Raw genomic sequence first — 16,756 nt, 5'->3', positions numbered from 1 at the left:
CGGGGATGCGGCTCCGCGGGGCGGGATGGCACCGGGGGATAGGCGGGACACAGCCGGGCTGGAAGGGGGACGAGACAGGGGAGAAAGCGGGAGTTCCAACGCCGTGCAAGGGGGGTGCGGAGGGGCTGCTTTGCCGAGGTGACCGGGGGAGACAAGGGCTGAGAGATGGATACAGAGGGGGGATGTAGAGGGACCTCAGTGGAGATGCAAGGCGGGGATGCAACGAGGCTGCAAAAGGAATGCAGGGAGAAGTAATGGGGCTTCCATGGGGACTGCAAGAGGGGTGGAAAGGCGAATGGAATGAGGGGATTCGGTGGAGCTGTGATGGGGATTCAGTGGGGTTAAAGCAGGAGATGCCGCTGGGCTGCAGCGGAAGAGCGAGCGGTACAAAAGGTGTAACGCGGATTCTGGGGGGATAATGTGGGGGTACGAGAGGGGACACAGAGTGCAACAGAGGGATGTGATGCGACTTCAGTGGGGGTGTAAGGGAGGGGTGCGAGTGGGCTGCAGGAGGCGGGCAGTTACTCCAGGTTAGGCTTACCCTGACCCTGGGAAGATGATTCACCCCGCCAAGGCAGGGTGCAGTCGCTTGTTGCGATTGCGAACAGCCTCACCACGTGAGATGTAAAAGGGGTTATTGCGAGGGACACACAGCAGGGAGCCAAGAAGGATGCAATGAGGCTACAGAACTCTTACAGTGGGGTTGCCATGGGGATGCAACAGGGATAAAGAAGGGAATGTGATACGGCAGCAACAGGGTTAGCACAAGGGGACACAAGGGTGGATACAAGAGGGATGTTAAGGGGATGCGATACAATTTCCACAAAACTACAAAGGAGAGTGCAGTGCTACACCCCACAGAGAAACCTCACAGCCCCCTTGCATGAGGCCTGGGAGCCTTGGGGCAGGGGACAGCTGTTCTCAGCTCTGGGGAAGGGCTGTGATCAGGGGTGTTCCCATGGAAAGGACACAAAGGTTGAAATCAGAGCACTGGTTGAAATCACTTATAAAAATCCTGTTTTGGGTGTAAAAGTAAGACTGTCACTTAGGTTACAGATCTATTACCTTCCCAACAGATGACACTGCTTTCAGGAGCAGGATTTCAACTTGCATTTTAAAATCTGTGATTTTTCTTAAAACTGACAACTGAATCATTTTGCTATAAGCAAATTTACTTTCATTCCCCCTAGGTCACATATCAGGCTGGTGTGTACCTTTAAAATATGCAAAAAATTATGAGAAAACTTAATTAAATTGGAAATGAGATCAGCTCCTGAGTAAATGCAAACTGGGTCAAATCCTCACCCCACCTGTGCCCTGATAAAAGATGTCCCTTTGGTCTGGCAGGCTGGGAAGGTGAGATAATTGGTGTAAAGGGCTTTCCAGGTCAGAGTTTACTACAATAACCATAAGCTTTTGATAACATGAACTTTCAGAAGAGATTTATCACCAGAAATTGAGGGCTTTAGGTGGCCTGGTGAAGTTGAGGCTGAGCCTGTTTTGGGTTTTCTTTCTCAGTCAAAATGGGCTAAACAAAGCTGAGCTTCCACTAAGGTGACCTAAGTGGGCATGGGAGGTATTTCACAAGCCTTCAAACATTGTTTGCTGTCAGAGTTGTTTGTTCAACTTTCTCATGTGTGGCCCCAGGCTCCCGTGGGACACACGCAGGGCAGTGCTGGCTCACAGACCATGGATTGCCCACCGTGGTTATTTCAGGCCGCCTGGTGGGAATGCCCCTGGATACAGTCATAGAAAATGATGGCACTTAAAACAGAGAAGCTGAAGCAGAGATCTGCAGTGGTTTTGTGTCGAAATACGGCATGAGCTAAGCAGGGAACCCACTCCTGCAAGCTGAGTGTGCAGCCATGGGGAAGAACCACTGAGAGTCTCCGTGGGTGGCGATGGCTCCTCTGATCCAGGCTCTTCCAGAACAAGGCCACAGCCCAACAGGTCACAGCCCTGCTGCAGGAGGAGGTTTGCAGCACTGTGATCACTGCCAGCAAGGCTGGGGCTGCTCCTCAGCACAGTGGAGGAGATCTCAGGCACTCGAGATGGCACAGCAGGGACAGTGCAGGGACAGCTGGGCTCCTTGTGCCCACAGAGAGCAGATGAGCCTCAGGCTTCAAAGGAAGCCCCAGCAGCTCTGTGGTCCTTAGGACCCTGAAAAGCCATGTTTGGGGTGGTTGCAATGTGGCAGGCCCAAATTAAAAGCCAGTGCCTGTGCTGCCTTGCATGAGTTCTGTTTCTTTTCTCAGCCCACAGACAGCTCACCACACAGCTGTGGCAGCTGCTGAGGACAGAGTCACCCCTCTGTCACCCTCTGAGGCTGCTGGCACTTCATAGCGCCAGCTATGCTGGTCCCCAGCCGAAAATTACTCATTCCTAATGAGTCAGGAGCTGGGCTCCCACCAGCAGAAGAGCACAGCTTTGATCCTATGGGCAGGACAGACAATCACCACAACAATGACTTATGATCCAGTGAGGAACAAAATGTGTCTCTAAATCAGAGCAACCACATGGTAAAAAACCCATTAAAAATAATTGGAATTAGCTGTCGCATGACCCCAGAAACCAGGACACGAGACTTTTATGTAAACAGTCTTGTTTTCCATAGGAAGGTGGCAGCTCTGGCTGAATTCAGTCCAGGATGGCTGTGGAGAACTCCGGCTCCTGCCTCACCAAGCCGAGAAGCACACTAGGTGAAAGGTTTCCATGTTATTTTCCACTGCTGTCTGATGGATCCCCAGAGTGTGTGGTGAGGCTGTTTGCAATCATAACAAGTGGCTGCACGCTGCCTTGGTGGGGTGAATCATCTCCCCGGGGTGGCTCATGCCCATCTATCGCCACTGGCACAGTGGTGGCCCTGTGGCACGGTCCATGAGCAGTGCCCAGGGCGCCGTGGGCACGGGAGGGCAGGCGGGTGCCAGCTCCTGCAGTGGGAGCTGCTGGTGAGGAAGGCCTTGCTGTGCCCTGTGAGCTGTGTCACTTTAATAGCACCAAAATTCACTCCCCAGCACAGGGATAAGGTCTCGGCTCACCTCGTTTTGGAAAGAACAGCTCTGGGTGAGCTCAGGGGTGAATAACTCCTCTGGACACCACCTTGAGCAACTGCCCCGTCACTCTCCAGGGGCTTCCTTGCACAACCTGGGACAAACACAGCAACAATGCTCCTGCCTTTTAAAACATCATAAAGCAAGACCTACTTGCCTAATAACAGCCTTAAATAATACTTTATTAGCTCTGCTCAAAGTTAATGCATACATTATGTGCATTTTAATTACATCTTTAACTGCTAACAATATGGATGTACTTATTGGCAAAAAACCTTGTTTGGTGGCTGCAATATCTTTATGGGGGATTAACTTCAAAGCCTCATCTTGTTGTCATGCACCAAAGCCTGTATTTCAGATTACCTCTGCTCTCCTACAGCCCAGCTCAGCAGCCTCCTTCAAGAAACTGAAAACATCATGAAATATTTTTCCTTGAACTGCCTTGTAGTGGGCAGGCTGTCATGCTTCAAACCACTAGCTGAATGATGCTTACATATTAAGTTGAAAAAGAAAACCCTATCAGAGTCCTGGACCATCAAAGGAATTGTGCCTTGACAGTAATTAATTAAGTAAAACACTTACCTTCCAGAATTATAAATAAAAATTGAGTATCAAATATTTGATTCAAAGCATTCCATGTATCTTTCACACCAAGTGCTTTTACCTTGCATTGCACTGAAATGCCAGAGGGTCACACCAGGGCAACTATTGCCATTATACTGGTAGTGAAACCACTTCCCAAATGACCATGTATGGTCTGCAGCCCTGCTATGAACTTTAGCAATACAAAATGGCTCAAGTGCTTTGCTACTTATTAACTTGCAAGTCCAGGAGACTGTGATAAAATACTCTGCCTGATGGTTGTAGAGCCCAAAGGTATCTACTTTTCATTTGCGCAAAGGAATCTACTTTCATGGTGATGACATCTTTGGGGCTGGCCCTTCCTGGACCTCCCCCTGTCATAGCAGATATTGACAGAGTGCAATTTGTGTAGAAATGGTAAAAAGTAAGAAACGTGTGACACGTTAAAGCCTGGTACGTGGAAGGGGAGGCCCCTTGCCCAGAAAACAGAGCTGTGGTGGCACCTGGGGAGCACCAGCCTGGGGGTGTTGGTCCCCACATTGTCCCTCACACCCAACATCACCTCTGCCCACGCTGCCCCTGGTTCCCTGAAGCCATCTCCTCTTTGGGGGAACATGCTAATGGGGATGTCAAATGGGGTAGCAGGAACACCTCGACAGACTGGGGCTCAGGGAGAGCAGAGCCTTTGCACCCTTTGTTGAAATGGCACAGCAGCACTGGTGTCCCCAGCAGTGCCAAACCCCTGAGCAGCACACAGACACCATATCTTTCCTACAGAGAAGAAATGAAACTTTAGCCAAGCCCCAAGCACCCCAAGGGTGCTCCCCAGTCATGGAGCATCCCGTGAGTCATTGCTGCCCTTCAAGCCCAGAATAGGCTTCCTCTACCAAAGTAGAAGGGGATGTGGGCTGACCCCGCAGTGTCTCCCTCCAGCCCTCCCAGGGAGGCACAGGAAACCTCAGAGATCCTCTCAGTCCATCTCTGCCAACAAAAACAATTTTGTAGGTTCCCTACAGGCAGCCAGGGCTGCAGCCAGAAGGAAGCAGCTGTGCCTGAAAGGAGAGGAGAAACTCCCAGATGGCTGCAGGACTCACACCCCACTGTCCCGTGGGCACCCTAAGCAGGCGTGTGACACAGGGACACATCTCATCCATCCCACAGCGCCTTCTGGGGAGGGGGAAGAAGATGAAGGGCTGAGTTGCTGCTCCAGAGGTGGTGACACACCAGCCACAGCCCCTCTGCACCCAGGACTATCAGCAAAGCTTCACCAAAGGGCCCTGGCAGCACCTACTCACTGCTCGGAGCTCTCACCCAAATTGGCTTCTGCATTCCCCTCAGCCTCCTTAGCTGCCTCTAGTCCCCAGGGAGCAGGGAGAGGCTGAGGAGGGGCTTTATTAACGAATGTTCCACGGGTGCTGCTCAGCTGGAGAGACCGTCCCTCACCTGTCATCATTCCAGGTGGGGACAGGAACCCCAGACTGTGTTGGTTTCACCAGCAGCCTCTTGTGCAAGAGCAGGGCAGCCCTGAACTGTCAGTGTTCACGCACCCACATCAAGCCTGTTTTATGATCTGATAAGGAGCAAAGAGGACATGCACAGAAAGTGCAGTAAACAGGGAGTAAAGTGCTGCAGAAAGAAACATGAGGTCCCTGTGTCACCCCCAGGTCGACTGGCTGCTGTTCATCCCCCTGATAATGCCTGGGGTGGAGGAGAAGGGGGTAACTGATAAGCCAGGAACCCTGAAGATAAACACAGCACTGACAGCCATGGTTCAGGGTCAGAGCCTTCATGGGCATCACAACAAGCACTTGCCCTTTTGATGCCAGGGTAGCCAAAACAAGCCTGATTTTAGGGTTTTGATGACTCTGACCCTGAAGCTGCAGCTGCTGTCGCAAGCGCTTAGCTCAGGCTGCGCTTTTAGCAAGGTTAAGCTGGAGATTTACACCCCTCCAAGGCCGTCACTTTCCCTCCCCTCTCTCTTTATTAGTTTCTTCCAGAGCCTGTCCTGCCTGGGGGCAGCTCCTTGGAGACACAGGCTAGAGGAAGCACCACCTAAGCCCTGTTATTTTGGAGGATCTCCTGCCCACTCCCCAAGTAGCTCTGCTGGTTGGTAAACACTGGGGTAATGTGGTGACACGTCCCTTGCTGGCAGCCAGTGCTCCAAATTCCAGTAATGCCAAAAGGGATTTGTGGTGCCTATTCCAAGCCTGCAGCACATTCTCTGGAGATTGTGCCTTCCCAGCAAGTCTTGATGCCACTGCTTTCAGTTGTGCCATGTCTTTGGGAGCCCTTCCACGTGCTGTGCTTTGTGCTGTCTCCCTCTGAGCCTGTTCAGTTGGTTCAGCACTGGCAGACGTGTCCTGGTGCCTCTGGATCTACTCTGGATCTGCTTGGGCAGGCAGCCTGGGTGCTCCTGGAGAAAGGAAGGAGGATGTGGAAGTACCCTGTTAGCACTGGGAGAAAAATTCAAGACACTTAAAGATGTCATTTGGCTTGAACTCTTGTTACACCTCCTGCCTTTATAACTTGATTGAGGGCCAAAAAATTTATCTGTGGCTGAGGGCTGACACATGGTGGGGGATTAAGGGGGTAGGGGGATAGTTCCCCTGCAAAAGCCACCTCAGGGGACCAAGCCATCCCACCTACAGCATCCTCACTCAGGTGTTGTTTTAACCAAATTCATGTCCCCCCTTCCACCACACAGCAGCAGCCAGACTCACATGCACAAACCAAGACTCCTGTGCTGGGGACACTTGGCCAGGAGATTGAGGGGCAGTGCTAGGGCATCATGTATCTGCCCATGGCTGCCTGGCAGTCCCTTCCAATGGGCTCCTGGTGCCCTCCAGAAATCCCAGTCTTCCCCCTGCCCCCTTCCAGACCCTTCCACCATCCACCCCTTCCACCTCCTGGTCTTGACCTCTGGGGTGGAATGGCCCAGGGAGCCTGGTCCTAGTCTAGCCCAGAGTGGTCCCAGCTGGTGCCCAGTCGTGGCAGGCATCCCACAGCTGGTGTCTCCCTGTGTGGAGGGATGCTGGGTTCTGGTGGAGCTGCTGCTCTGCCAGGATTCCGAGGTTGGCTCCAAAGAGCCTGTTTTCCTCTCAGGCAGAAGTTCAAAGTCTCCATGCTGCTTTGTGGGAGATGGAAGTGAGGGGAAGGAGGAAATGGTGATTCCTGTTCATGATTGACACAGCTGACTGCTCAGCCTGACCTCCCAACAAGCCATAGAGGGACGGATGCATAAACACACACACATACATATTTACAGGCACGCTCGCAGCAACTCATTTTGCCCAGCTCCATGAAGATGATGCTCTTCTTCTTCTTCTTCTTCTTTTCACTCTTCCATTTCAACCCATCGCTGAGCCTAAAAATCTGCTCCTTCAATGTGAGGTCTTTTGGAGAAACTAAAATAGCCAGACCTGAAGTCGTCGATGCTGTGGTAAAGGTACGTTTGTTTGCCTGGATGAGACTGACACTGAGCTTTCTAGGGTTCCTTAGATGCACAATCTTGCACTTTGTTCGCCTTTCACAGTTAAATATGTAAAAAAAATAAATTTAAAAAATATCGTACTCTTGAAGTAAAAATCAGCCTGTGGTTGAACAGAATGTATGTTGTTATCTTAGCCTTTGTGGAAATATAACAAAAAAAATATTTGCTGTTTCCTTTGGAAATTGGGTTATGAAAGGAGGAAAACCTCAATGCACAGTGAGAATAATTTTCATTTTGAATCCACAAAGCTTTGTTTTGCGATACTTTATTTACTTCTACTTCCTTATGTGCTAGTTATTCTCAATTATTCTTGTCTAATTAAACCTATTCTCAAGACAGCAAATAGTATCTGTCACATTGGAGCCTGGTAGAAATCTGAAAAACCCAATTGCCAGTTTCTGTAAGCAAACCCTCACCATCATGCTGCCTCTGCAAAAGCTGAAGGTAACCCTGGTTTTTAAAAGAGCCACCATTTAGATTTGTAGCTTTGCAAATACCCTCCAGGACTCCACAGTGAGGGAGGACGTGGAGCTTGGTGTCGGTGAGGTGGCTGTGTGTGCAGAATCCAGTGAGGATGGCACCCTAAAGCTGGGTTGTGCTCCTGTTATTGCAATCTGGCTGGGAAGACAGGTTTGCTTGGCTTTGCATTCCCATTCTTCCCGTGGGCAATGTATACTGAATTTTGGGGTCATGTAGATATTGTGGGGAAGTTTCAGGGGGCAAAGAGGGGCTTTTTTTCCTGACAAAAATCACGCACAAAGTTTAAAGAACAATGAAAGCAGGCGCAGAGGGAAGCCCCTGAGAATGTTGGCTTCGAGATGGACTTTCCCACGGGGAATCCCAGCAGTAGCTGTGGGAGATGAGCCTTCAGTCCCCCTGAGGTGTGCAGTCCCCTGGTGTCAAGACCCTGTTTTCAGACAGGGTTTTTTTTGGGCTCCAGGGGCTACTTCAGAGGAATCTGCAACAAGCTGAGACAGGTGAATGCTTCCCGTGGGGAAGGAGTAGGGAAGGGCAGAGGCATCATCCCAGCAGAAGTGGTGATGGTGGAATCAGGCTCACAGGAGGGGCTTTTGCTGCCCCTTCCCCTCCAAACTTCCTCCTCAGGGTCAGGTGCCAAAGTTTTTCACTAAATCTGAAACTATTCTGTTCCTGGGTTCCCTCTCCCAGTTCCTGCTGGGGCGTGCAGCAGCTCTGAAAGCAGAAAAGCTCCGTTCCAGCCCCTGCTCCCCTCCCACGATGCCAGGCTGTGTGTCCTTTCACAAAGGACTTCCCCCATGCCTGTAACCACTTCTTTCTAAGCCCTTCCTAATCCTCTAAAACCAGGCGTGTGCAAACTTCCTCCTGCTCCTTCCCCTTGCAGATCGTTTCCCGCTGTGACATTATGCTGCTGATGGAAATAAAGGACAGCAAGAACCGTGTTTGTCCTCTCCTGGTGGAGAAGCTCACCAGGTAGGGTGGCCATGGGCAAATGGACAAATATTGGCCTGTGTTCTGCTCAGTGCCACTTTACTGGGACAAAATCTAAGGTTCTGGCCTCTGTCCCACTGTCAAGGAAGGACCAGACTCCGGCAGTCTCGCTGAGGGGCAGGAGAAAAGGCAGTTCCAGCCCACTGTAGAAGATATTTTTAAATCAGTATTACCGGGTTAAATTCAATTTGCTACAGGGAAGTTCCCGAAGGAATAAAAAAGGAAGGGGAAATGCCCTCACCGGGCTGTCATCAGGCTGCAGCAGGACAGCCACCTTCCTGCAGGGCTTGGAACTGCTTTAGATTAGAGATTGCTTGCCTGGACAATTCAGACATCCAGAGGAAACAGCAGCGTTCAGCTGGCTGGACATGATACCCAGCTGAAGGAGAGACAGAGGCTGCAATGATCAGGGAGAGGGTGGAGTGAAGAGCTGGGGTCCAGAAGGGTTTAGTCTCTGTACCCATCTGCCTCTGAGGTCAGGCAGGCAATGCCCAAACCTCTGGGCACAGGCAAAATTATCTCACTTCAGCCCCTTGTGAGTGCAGAAATAAACTCAGGAACATCACTTTCCTTCCAGTCAGCTGAAGGGGGCAAAGGAGGAGTACAGGTACGTGGCCAGTGAGAGGCTGGGAAGGAACAGCTACAAGGAGCAGTATGCCTTCCTCTACAGGTGGGTGAACCCCCTTTGCCAACAAGCCAAGCTCCCCCTGCCCTCTGGGGCACAGCTCCTGGAGATGGGCTGGACACGGTGGTGGCTTTGCTGTGAGGGAGCCAGGGAGGTGCAGGCTGTGCAGGTGGGTTGGGCTGGATGTGGGGACCATCCCAGCACAGACACCAGTGTGTCTGCGTCCATCCCAGCCCGTGGCCTGGGGTCCAGACCAGAGCATGGAGTCAGTGTCAGACATGTCCCAGTGTGCCACGAGTGTGACATCCCCTGTCCTGTTCATTCTGCTGCAGGCAAAATCTGGTATCGGTGAAACAAACCTACCAGTACCCTGACACCCAGCCTGGGGATGAGGATGTCTTCTCCAGAGAGCCCTTTGCCATCTGGCTGCAGTCTCCCAAAACCGGTGAGGTGTTTCAGGAATGAGCCATTGTCCCTCTGTGAGCCAGCACAGCCACACTGGCTGCACCCAGGCACGTCAGAGGCTCCAGAGGCTGCATCCAGACCCCACACTGCTTTTCCTTCCAAGAGCAGCATTTTCCCTTCAGGCCTGCTGCCTCTGGGAAATCCCAGAGCCCTGGACATCCCTGCTGGGAAAGCCTCTGCTGCTGTCCTGGGCAGTGGGTTGGTGGGTGCATTCCATGCTGCTGGGAGCAGTGACTGTGTGGGTACTGGCTCAGGATTTGTCTGCACTGGCACAGCTCCTGAGGCCCAGCTGAGTGCCTGGGGAGGGTCACTGTGCAACCACAGAGATCACCCTGGTCTACAGACAGAACAGAAGCTGTTTCTTCCTCAGAAAAGAGACCCCTTGCTTACAAGTCAATCTCTGTTTCTTTGTGACTCATTCTCTGTTTAACCATTACATTTTTCTGTTCTTCTGCCATGTTTTGAAGCTGTCAGTGAGTTTGCTATTATCCCTCTGCACACCAAACCAGACACAGCAGTGCGGGAGATTGATGAGCTCTATGATGTGTATTTAGATGTCAAACAGCGCTGGAAAATCGAGGTTGGTTTCCACATCTGTGTCACTAACAGGGCTTTGGTACTGAGTCACTGGCCACATTATTCATTATTCAGAGCTGAAAACCTTAAACCCACTGATAATGCCCCCCCAGGTTTTGAGTATCTCTTTGGTGTATTTTCATTGAGTTCTCCACATTTTATACAGTAATCTTGATCACCTAATAAAACTATAATCAGCATGCCCTGATGAGCCCAGCAGAAAGGAGAAGCCCCACTGCATCCATAAAAATCCTCATTGGTCTTCTTTTGAAAAGCTGTCCTCATGATTACATTTGGAAACCCTCCTATCTTCCAGAACTTCATCTTCATGGGGGACTTCAATGCTGGGTGCAGCTATGTTCCCCAAAAGCAGTGGAAGAACATCCGTCTGAGGACTTACTCCGAATTCCTCTGGCTAATTGGTGACAAAAATGACACAACAGTGAAGAACAGCACCAGATGCCCGTATGACAGGTAAAGGGCTCACTGCCAAACCACCCACTGGTTATGACTCTCCGAGAGAAAAATTGTATCAAAAAGTGTCAGTGACCATCAGAGGAAACAAATGTACAGGAGGCCATCAAAGGTAAAACAGTGTTGTGGAGAAATGTGATCCAAATGCTTCTAGTCAGGAGCACAAAGCCCTTTGCAGACCAGTCTGGGTGGGATTTACACAGAACCAGCCATGGCTGTGGCTCAGGTGGGGACGGATGACAGGACAGCCAGCAGCACTTCTCATCTGCAGGGAGCCCTGCAGACACCTGGCAGGAGATGCTGCTGCCTTCTCCATGCCAGCCTTGCACCATGGCTTTTGCTCTCATGTTTGTAATTTGGATTGACAAATGCACAGTGAGGTTCTGCTCGGGATGGGGAACCTCACCTTGCCCTGGACATGTGGCAAGTGCTGCTGCCACTGCAGTTCCTCAGCAGGGACAAGAACACATCGGCTATCAAAGCCCAGGGCCCTCTTGGAGGACAAGTTTCTGGGTCTGAGCAGGACTTCTCTGATACTCCAGTTGTTATCCTGTGATTTTTGTATCCAAAGCAGGGCTTTGAAATTTGCAGCACTGTTGGGTGGGTTTAGACAGAAGTAATTTAATGTTGGCTTCCAAGGCCAGCGCACACCAAGGTATTTATGTGCCTCGCTGCCAAGGAGGCACCTAAAGGAGCTGACATCTCTGGGTGGGCAGTCCATGGGTAAGGACAAACCACACATAGGTGTGACTTCATCTCTCTGGCCACCAGCTCAGTGCAATGTGGCTACCACAGTTTGGGCACCCCATCACAGCACCCCATTCCGTTGCTCCTTGCAGGATTGTGGTCAGTGGACAGAAGCTCATCCAGGCTGTGGTGCCACACTCTGTCAACATCTTTGATTTCCAGGAGGAATTTCAGATGACCCAGGAGCAGGTAGGCAGAGCACAGCCTCTGCAGCACTGGGGAAGGGCTGACATGGGAGCTCAGAGCCAGCAGCATCGCGGCAGTGCTGGACACAGACCTGCTGTGAAACCAGGTCACTGGTGGCCATCTCTCCCAAACTGGTGCAATGCTCACATGCCACCTCCCAACATCCAAGCACTGCACATCCAGACAGGCTTGGAGAGAGTGTGGGTGCCTCCCAACCCTCTGTGCTGGTGTCTTGCAGGCGCTGGGAGTGAGTGACCACTTCCCAGTAGAATTCGAGTTAAAAGCAAAAGGTGGCTTTTTCAACTGGCTGAGATCAAAGTTTTCAAGGAAGAGGAGACCAAAGAAGAGCCACTGATCGAGATCATGAGCACGCTGAGTCCTCCTACATGGCATGGAAATACACAGATGCCAACAGATCTTGTGTAAGAGTGGTGTAGAAATACTCACAGCAAGTGCAATATTTGGTGGGTAAAAATCCACAAATATTTTGTTAAAGTTTGAATATTTTGAGTGAGAAGGTGAATTAAACCTTCACGCTGTTTTTTCTTCATTGTATAGAGAAATAAATCAGCTAGAAGCAGCACACTGTACTTACTATGCTGGTCACAAATGTAAGGAGCTACTGCAGGGCTAAAATACTTCTGTGTGCTTTACCTGCATCACCTGAAGGGCAGGGAGCTCCACATGTTCCCACGGGCTCTGGAGCTCTGCCATTCCTCTGCAGGGGCAGAAGGATTAAAAGGATCTTTTTTTGCATCATGTGTGTGTGTGCCTGTGTGTTTATCCTTCAGAGATGCAACCAGCGGGGACATGAGGCAGTACCTGGTGGTTTACAATGTAGAATACTGCAGAATTTAATGTATTTCTCAGTGAGGGGTTTAAATTGGTCACAGAATACAGGGATTTGGGAAAGACAGAAAGAAAAGACAGAGGGACAGGCAGTGAGAGCCCCTTTTCTGCACTGTCCCAGCTCAGGGCAGCGGGAAACTGATAGTTCTCGGCCCTGCCCACCTGCAGACCTCAGGTGAGATGTCCTAGGGATCCCAGGTGATGCTGCTGCCAACAGAGTGTCATAAAACTCACATCAAAATCTGATTTCAGCATTCTGACATGGAAGTGAACTGCATCCCCTCCTCCAAAATAAAAATCTCCATGGCAGCTCAAAGCCCTCTGATGAAGCAGACTTTAATGATGATTATTTAATGTAATGGCGCAGCAATCTGTTTTCCTAGCTCAGCCCACAGGCTGTATTTAGTGCAAACCAAACCCTGTCACACAGATGGCATCTCGAGAGTGGGAATAATCCAACTGTTAGTAGAGACAAACATTCATCTCCCTTCATCAATGCACCCCAGGTTGTCTGCTGAAGGGGCAGGCAGGGCAGGTGAGTGAGGGAGGGAGGCTTTGTGGGGAGGAAAACAGTTTGGTCTTTGTGAAACACACTGTTCAAGGAGAAGAATTATAGGAAAGAAAGTCAGGAGAAAATTATCCCAGGGAGTTGTGTAAGGCAGACAACAAATCCTCCAGCTTCTAGTAGCAATTAAACTTGAAATGATACAGCATTTTATATGCTCCCTCACTTAGACTGCAGTCAACACAAAGGAAAAAGCCTGATTTAGAACATTTATACTGGGATTTTTATAGAGATGCCACTGCATGGCTGACATCAGTGATGGTTCATGTGAAGGCTGAAATCAGTCTCTGGCCTCACATATTGCTTCTATGTAAGCACTTTCTGTCTCCTGGCTTTCAGAAAGGAGCAGTTCACAGAGAAAGAAATCACCGTCCAGAAAAACAATAACGGGCACATTCAGTCATGAAAAAAATATGTAATTACAGCTAATTTTTACTGGAAATATTTATCCTTATTTGCAATATTTGCTATAGCCCTTTATCCAGCACTTAAAAATAAGAGATGTGGCCAGAGAGCAGCCAGGGGAGTGATGTCAGTGGCTGTCGATCCAGAGCAGTGTGCTGGGTTTGGCTGGGACAGAGCGAATTCTCTTCACAGGAGCTGTGTCTTGGATTTGTGCTGAAAACTGTGTTGATAACATGAGGATGTTTTTGTTGCTGCTGTGCAGCACTTAGGCAGAGTCAAGGCATTTTCTGTCTCTCACACCATGGGTGACTTGGCTGGGGATGCACAAGAAATTGAGAGGGGATGCAGCCACCACAGCTGACTCCCACTGACCCAGGGAAATCCCATATCAAATGGAGTCCTGCTCAGCACTCAAACCTTGGGGAAGAAGGGCTCATCTTGCAGAGATGCTGAACTTCTGACCCACACAGAGACATCTTAATGCAAAATGATGCTCCTCCATGGAGAGCTGTGGGATTCATAGCAGAGAGACAGCATCTGCACTCACATTGCATGTTCGATAAGGGCTGGGAGGTGTCCCAAACTCCTACTGTCAGCACAGTCTGTCTCTCTAGATATTCATTGGACAATATTATAATTACATCCTAAAATACTTCACAGTTCATGTCGTCTCTAGATTTCCCCCCCTGGGGATCAATTCCCAGCTGTCCCAACTGCAAAGGGGATTTTAAGTTGTTCCAGCCTGCAGGAGTCTCAGTATATTCTGCAGCCAGAACAAAGTTTCTCTTTTTGATGAATAAGGCTTCTTGAGCTTTATTTATGATCAAACAGAAGTTTTTCACTGGGAGTCCAAAATTCCTGGAGAGACTTTGTCTCATGCAAGCCAGATCTCAGATTGTGGCTGGGAGAGAAACAAAGAGGCTCTTCAGAAGCGGGAAAGTGTTTTCTCCCCAGCAGCCCTGTTCAGGCGAGAGCACAGAGCAGAGAGGGTTCAGCTGAACAAAAAGTGCCAAGACCCCCAATCCCCCAGGCTGGGGTCCTTGGGAAGCCCTTCTCCAGTTCATGGTACTGGAGGCATCATCCTCACTTCCCACAGAGCCACAGAGACCCTCCCCAGCCTACCGGAGGTCTCTCTGCCCCTCACCTCACAGAAACCCACACAAGGAAGGTTTTTACTGCCCTGGGGGTGTAAGTCTCTTGGCAGGGAAACCCCCAGGAACCCACAGCAGCGGCCCAAAGCAGGGCTGCCTCTTCTCTACAGCCTCAATTATCTGTGCTGGATAGGTTTGTCCATCTGCACCTTCACCTGAACAGGGCTCATGTCCTCGTCCTGGCCTTGGCACTGCTCCCCACCGACCCCCAGCCCTGACACCTCTCTGCCTGTGCCACAGTGAGAGGCCCTCTGGCCTGGGGCAAGGCTCTGCCTACCTCCTTTTGCCTCTTTTGAGCTACTGGCAGCAATGAGGACACAGGAGAGCTGATATAGGGACCCACAGGGACCCACCTGGCTTCTTCTTTTGGGGGCTGCACCTAATATCCAATCTAAACCTCCCCTAGTGCATCTTGAGGCTGTTTCCTCATCCTTGCTACCTGGGAGAAAAGGCCAACCCCCACCTGGCTACACTCTCCTGTCGGGTGTTGTAGAATGATCTGGTCCCCCCTGGGTCTCCTTTTCTCCAGGCTAAACACCCCCACCTGCCCAGTAGCTGACTACTCCTCATAAAACTTGTACCCCAGACCAGATGTACACATGTCCAGATGTTTGGTCACATACAGATGTGCAGCAAACAACTGAGCCCAGAAGGGCTGTGTAGCGCTGTCACACAGCAGGGCCGGTAGCACTGACAGCAAAACCAAAGGCAGGAAAATCAAGGAGCCTACCAGTGTGATAGCAGCAGCTGATCCAAGCTTGGCTGTTCCATGGCTCCCTCTGGAAGGATTGTGGGCAGCACTCGTGCCCCAGGCTGGAGCTGGCCACTCACTGACCAAGCATCTGCCACGGAAGATGCCCACGAGTGGAGCTGGGGCTTCCTGGGGCAGGAGTGCTCATGGGGTCCTCCAGGGGAGCTTCCTTCAGCGCCCTGCAGCCAGGGCTCAGTGGTCCTTCTCCCCTTCTCGCTCTCTCCCTTTGCTCCCAGCAAGCCCGGGAGATGGAGAGCAGGAGGTGAGGGCAGCACTCATCTTTCTCTTTCTTACCTCTAGTCAAAAGAAAAACAAATTTAAAAATCACTTTCCCCCCTCCATCTGTGGGTCGTTAAAAGCGCCCGCAAGCTCGCCCAGCTCCCTGCCCGGAGCAGCGCGTTTTCCCTGCGGCAGGGAACACACAGCCATTGTCAGCTCCCCCTCTAGCGGCATCCCCGAACTCCCCAGCTGCGGAATTCCCCTGCAGTTCACACCCGGAGCCCGCAGCAAACTCAGCCTCGGCGAGGAAAAGGAATGTCACCTCCTCAGCTGGGAGCTCATGGATCTGCATCACCCCGTTCCACACACTCCTCTTCACTCATCGCAGACAGCCCAGGGCTGACCCCAAGGAGTCCCTGGGCCCACTCTGTTCCTAAAGGAGTTTTGCAATAGAAAGGGAGCACTTTGTTGGCTTGAGGTCTGGTTTTTCATTGCCCACAGTTATTTAACTGGGAAACATGGCAGGTTAAAGAGCACATCCACCCCTGGGACCCCTTGGTGTCCCTGCCTTACCTGCACCAGGAGCACAAGGGCTGCTGGCTCGGTGACCACAGCCTTTCCTGCCTGTCCAACCCCTTGGGATGTCTTCCAGTGACTGTGCTTCTGCTCTTTGGTGGCTTATACCTGGTTTTGGGAAAGAAGTGAGGCCGTTTTGGCACCAAGGCCTCCATCCCCTCTTTGTAACAGATGCCACCGACCCCTTTTCCAGTGCCAGGGAAAACTGCAATCATTTTGGATCACAGGCTCTTTCTGCAACCACAGAATCATAGAATATCCTGGGTTGAAAGGGACCCACAAAAATAATTAAATCCAACTCCTGACCCTGCACACAGCAACCCCAAAATTCACATCATGTGCCTGAGAGCATTGTCCAAAGGTTTGTGAACTGTGGCAGGCTTGGGGCCATGACCACTTCCCTGGGGAGCCTGGTCCTGTGCTCATCTACCCTCTGGGTGAAAAAACTTTTCCTAATATCCAACCTTAACCTCCCTGAGCTGGGTTTAGCCCTCACCATCATCCTGGAGGCTCAGGGACACAACCTCTGCGCACTCACCTGGTATAAAACCACAAGTGCCCTTTCTCTGCAGGCTGGT

General features: G+C 50.9%; 1 protein-coding gene and 2 long non-coding RNA genes across 3 annotated transcripts; 2 read left to right on the top strand and 1 right to left on the bottom strand.

Moving 5' to 3' along the window:
- The first annotated feature begins 54 nt into the window (after positions 1 to 54).
- On the top strand, positions 55 to 3,673 carry LOC117245052. Its single transcript, XR_004499213.1, has 3 exons — positions 55 to 138; positions 2,615 to 2,755; positions 3,430 to 3,673. It is a non-coding gene; the product is annotated as an uncharacterized LOC117245052 (long non-coding RNA).
- A 3,175-nt stretch (positions 3,674 to 6,848) lies between these two features.
- On the top strand, positions 6,849 to 12,423 carry DNASE1L3 (deoxyribonuclease 1 like 3). The gene is made up of 8 exons (XM_015640449.3): positions 6,849 to 7,077; positions 8,483 to 8,571; positions 9,167 to 9,259; positions 9,547 to 9,659; positions 10,147 to 10,259; positions 10,572 to 10,729; positions 11,569 to 11,665; positions 11,901 to 12,423. The coding sequence occupies exons 1-8, from the start codon at positions 6,931 to 6,933 to the stop codon at positions 12,015 to 12,017; spliced, it is 927 nt and encodes a 308-aa protein (XP_015495935.1). The 5' UTR covers positions 6,849 to 6,930; the 3' UTR covers positions 12,018 to 12,423.
- Positions 12,424 to 13,488: 1,065 nt separating this feature from the next.
- LOC117245067 lies at positions 13,489 to 15,984 on the bottom strand. The gene is made up of 2 exons (XR_004499233.1): positions 15,363 to 15,984; positions 13,489 to 14,440 (listed from the first exon to the last, which is right to left on the bottom strand). It is a non-coding gene; the product is annotated as an uncharacterized LOC117245067 (long non-coding RNA).
- Between the last annotated feature and the right edge of the window lie 772 nt (positions 15,985 to 16,756).

Source organism: Parus major, chromosome 12 (genome assembly GCF_001522545.3).
Source record: "Parus major isolate Abel chromosome 12, Parus_major1.1, whole genome shotgun sequence".
NCBI classification, from domain to species: Eukaryota; Metazoa; Chordata; class Aves; order Passeriformes; family Paridae; genus Parus; species Parus major.
Note: the sequence above shows the minus strand (reverse complement) of the source record. Positions and strands in the feature narration are given on the sequence as shown.

Bases quoted from the DNA above. Each gene is read 5' to 3' on its own strand.
- DNASE1L3 (XM_015640449.3), top strand. From the start codon at position 6,931: ATGAAGATGATGCTCTTCTTCTTCTTCTTCTTCTTTTCACTCTTCCAT. The intron at 8,572-9,166 runs GTAGGGTGGCCA...CTTTCCTTCCAG, and splicing joins CTGGTGGAGAAGCTCACCAG to TCAGCTGAAGGGGGCAAAGG. The intron at 11,666-11,900 runs GTAGGCAGAGCA...GGTGTCTTGCAG, and splicing joins TTCAGATGACCCAGGAGCAG to GCGCTGGGAGTGAGTGACCA.